This window comes from Apaloderma vittatum, unplaced genomic scaffold, assembly GCF_000703405.1.
Source record: "Apaloderma vittatum isolate BGI_N311 unplaced genomic scaffold, ASM70340v1 scaffold31931, whole genome shotgun sequence".
Classification (NCBI taxonomy): domain Eukaryota; kingdom Metazoa; phylum Chordata; class Aves; order Trogoniformes; family Trogonidae; genus Apaloderma; species Apaloderma vittatum.
The window spans coordinates 5307-9474 of record NW_009697907.1 but is presented as its reverse complement, the minus strand read 5'-3'; the positions used below and the strand labels follow the sequence as shown (position 1 = coordinate 9474).

At 56.9% G+C, this 4168-nt stretch overlaps 1 protein-coding gene across 1 annotated transcript in view; it reads left to right on the top strand.

The window, feature by feature from the left end:
• CD14 (CD14 molecule) overlaps positions 1-4168 on the top strand; it is an 8179-nt gene that overhangs the window by 1344 nt on the left and 2667 nt on the right. The window contains exons 2-5 of the mRNA XM_009877815.1: positions 2793-2903; positions 3077-3154; positions 3760-3842; positions 4031-4156. Coding sequence (XP_009876117.1) covers positions 2793-2903; positions 3077-3154; positions 3760-3842; positions 4031-4156 — 398 coding nt within the window. The remainder of the gene's footprint in view (positions 1-2792; positions 2904-3076; positions 3155-3759; positions 3843-4030; positions 4157-4168) is intronic.

Genomic DNA, 4168 nt, shown 5'->3' with positions numbered 1-4168 from the left:
GGATGTGCACCCATTCCCACCAGTGCTTCCCCGCAGCGGGGGCTGCAAGGCCAGGAGCTCCGTGGGACGACTCACAGGATCCCCAAGTGCTGGTGAGGGGCTTTTTCGGTGTCCTCAATCCAGGCTCCTCTGTGGAGCAGGACTGTCCCCAGCATTATCCCACAGGGGTCCATGTAATTTTTGGGGAGACCTCTAAGCAAAGCCCCTTGCCATGCTCTGTCCCAGGGCTGTATCCCCCCCAGAGAGGTTTTCCTTATGGCCAACTCTAACTTCCCAAGCTCTGACGTGCACCCACTGCCCCATGATATCATCTGTCCTGAACACGAGGAGTTGCAGGCAGCTCTTGGGTCCCCCAAACCTCCCCAGGTTCTGGTCACCCCTGCCCAAAGCCTCTGTTCTTCCCCTCTTGCAGCCCTGTGCCCCCCAGCCCAGCCGCCCTTGCAGCCTCTGAGGCCCCTCTGCTGACCCTCCACCTCTCCTCACCTAGGGCTGTCTGGCTTGTGAGGGTGTCTTCTTAGCTGCTAGGCAGCATGAAAGAAAAACCTCAAAAGACAGGAAAATGAGTAAATTAAACACCTCTATACACAAACCTTAATGAGCAGAAGCTAACAAAGACAGCAGCTAAGACCTGAGTTCTCAAGGCGCTGGTGGATGAACCCCTCAAGCATGATCTTGAAGAAGTTCAACCAGAAACTTTTTAACTGATAAGAGGAAAACAGGTTTATTCAGGGTTATGGATTATTCAGAAAACTTCTCATAGGAAACAGAAAATTGATTATGGGATGATGAGGGAGAATTTACTGGGGAATGCTTACAAGAATGATCGAAGCAATGATCACGGTGGGTGGGGAAGGGAATATGAGGACAGCAAAGGCTGCTGGTCATAGGTAGGGAGCACTCGCCTGGCCAAGCCTTTTGCTTCGTCCCCATGGTCTGTCCTGCCTTCTCATTAAAATCTATTCCTGGGTTATCTCACTCCCTGTTCTGTTTGTATCTGGTCCTGTCCATATGCAAGGAGTAGAGGCTGTCCTGGGACCTCCCCCCTGCCTTCCAGAGTCTGCGTTTCCACAGACCACAGAGATTCTCAGCTTCAGCACTTCCTTTTGTGCTTTCTCAGTATGACCGATCTCTGATAAATATGATTTTGTTTGAGTTTGCTTCCTATGTCTAGAAAATCTTCATGGAAGTCCAAGGTCCCCCATCTCCTGTCCCCATCTCACAAAGATGTCCCTCTCTGAGGCAGGAGAATGCCAACAGTGCGAGAGGATTCAGGCACCCACTTGCCTCCCATGATTCTTTAGCCTGTGGGGCTCAGCCTCCTGACCTGAGCCTGGCTCTGCCCACACGATTGTGCCCGACACTCATTAATAATGCAGGGCAACAGGATCCCCCTTAGTGTAACCCCATCCCCTGCCCTGTCTGAAACAGCAGCTCAAGGGCTGCAGCTCCCTGAGCTGGCCATGGACACTGGGGAGGTGAGTGCTTTCATGGGGGACATCCTACAATCACATTGTTGGGGATCTGCACCCTCGCCGGGTGCTGCCCAGCTCCCCAGGGGCTCATCCAGATCCTGGCACGTACGTGGGGCAGGACCTGTCTCATCCCTGCCCTGTGTCTCAGCAGGCCAAGCGGGATGTCTGTGTGCGAGCAGCTGTGGGACTGCATCAGGCAGGAGGTAGAGATGGGGCTGAGGACACCTCTGGCATCCCAGTGCCTTCAGCCTGAACCCCCACGCCGAGGTGGTAGCCATAGCTGTGATGGCACTGGGACTGCTGGTCATGCTGGTGGGGTTGGCATGGGCAATGGTGCTGGGGAGGGATTTTCCTCCCCACTCCCCTGGTGGCTCTGAGCTCCATGGTCATGACATGAAGTTCCAGGACTTGGCCCCAGGCTCTATAGGGGGACACAGAGCTGGGGCAGGTGGGGATGGCCCCCCTGCACCACCCCATGTTCCATGTTTCCAGAGCTGGCCAGCAGCGAGGACACCCTGCAGCTTCTCTTTGCTGAGCAGGATGTGCAGGTGAGAGTGGCAGGGACACGGGCATTAAGGAAACGAGGGTCCATGGGGAACCGGACAGGAGCAGGGAGCTCTGCCATGGCCATCGGCCATGGGACCCTAATGGATGCTGAGGTCTGGGGCCAATCCTGCCCGACACCCCTATGAGCCCCTCTCTTGTGGTGGGGCTCCTGGAGGTTACCAGATAGCAGGGGAAGGGAGAGGGTCCCCCACCCCTGCCTGTAGCAAGCCCTCCTCACCCCCCCTGCCATCTCCATCCCAGTGTGCCCAGTCCCTCCTTTATTCTGCACTGGTCATACTGGGATGGAGGAAAGCTGAGCACTGCCATGCTCCCTCCCTCATGCCAGGACAGCTGCTCAACTGTTGATGGCATCTTCTGCTTGGATGCAGGACAGGTATTGTGGGCTGCCAGTCTTTCTTCTACACCCCTGCCCTAACCAGATGAGCCAGATGTGTGGTGTGTCTCACCCATTCCCTGTTTCGTCTTGAGTGCTGGGATCTGGCTGCCGTGCTGGGACGTGGCTGACTGTGCCTTACTGCCCATGCCACACTTACTCTGGTGTGCTGTGCACCACTGCGCCGTGCCGTCCCACCACCCCTGCCACGCCATGCTGTGGGTCTACACTGAGCCACTCACACTGAGCTACCTGTGTGCACATGGCTGTGCTACCCACGCCTTCCCATCTGTGTTGTGCTGGTCACTGTGCTCTCTGTGCCATGCCATGCTGGCCGTGCCATGCCATCCCTGCTCTGCTGGCTACTTCTCTCCAAACAGGAGAAAGTCCTGGAGGTGGCAATGGTTCCCCTTGGCTACAGCGTGTCCCTGCTCCTGTGGGACCCCCATGGCCCTGGGACCCAGCTACCCTTCCAGAACATTGTCTGGCAGGTGAGGACACAGGCCATGGTAGGGGAGAGATCGCAGGGACAAGGTGACAGTGCAACCGCACAGTGCTGGGCTCTCAGGTCACCCAGCTGACCCCAGTCCTGCTGGTACAGATGCGAGACCCGGTCATGGGTGCCAAGAACCAATGACTCCCAGCTTGACCTTCTTGTCTCCAGGTGATTGACACCATCTTCCAAGAACTGGAGGCTTTGGAGGGTGATACGCGGATTCTGCAAACTGTCAGCCTGGTCCAGGTAGAGCAGAAGCACAGCTGGCCAGGATGTCCCAGGGTGGGGAGTCCTGTTCTCTCTCTGCCACTGGCCTGACCCTGCTGTACCAAGGGACATACAGTGTCCCACTGCTGGTATCCAGTCCCCTGTGCCAGAGAGTGACCAGGGGCTGGAGACCTTCAGATCCCAGGATTTCTCACCTTTTTTAAGGACTTCCCAGGTGTGGGAAGCCTTGGCTTGGGTGGGACATCTCCCAGGATCCAGCAGCATGATAGGAACAGAGAAGTCCTCCAACACCTTCCTGCTCACCTCTTGGCTGGGCTTTTCTTGCCATCCACCGCTCTCTATGGCCTGAAGGTCCATCCAGCGTGTCCTTGGTTGGCACAAGAGCAATACCAGCACCTTCCAACCGGTTGGGCCCTGCTCTTTGGCTCCAGGATGCTGCCAGCATCCTGTCAATCTCTGCACAGGGCTTAGGCATTCCCAGGCTCTGCCTTTGCCTGACCCCGAGTCTAGAAAAGCTGAGAGAAATGCTGAGACATTTCCTTTCTCAACCCGTATCTCTGCATGGCCACAAGCAACCTGGGTCTCCTTTTTCCAGCATCCTCCGTTATCTGGCCCCATCCTAGGTCTGTGCCCATGATAAAGCCTGGGACCTGCTCTGTGCTGATGGCCGAGCCCTGCAAGTGATGGATGTTGCACCCTTGGGCCTGTAGGTACCTGATGCCCCATGATTGGGCAGGTCCTGCTGGGGGGCTGGTACCCCAATATTGAGTGTGGGACTGAGCAGGGAGCATAGTGCTCAGTCAGAGACCAGGGGTATCCCTCAGGGAGCCCAGGCATGTAGGAGGTGGGTAGACGTGGCTCTCCTTGCTCGCTTTTGTCTCCCTCTGCTTTCAGGATGGTGGAGGAGGCCATGGAAATTGCAGTGTCCGATGCCCAAACTGCCATCGGTGTCTACGCCTGGGGGCTGGGCGCCATGCCAGCACTGTTCCAGGGGGGAGCACAGCAGCGCCCCACCGACGGGCGCTTGGCTAA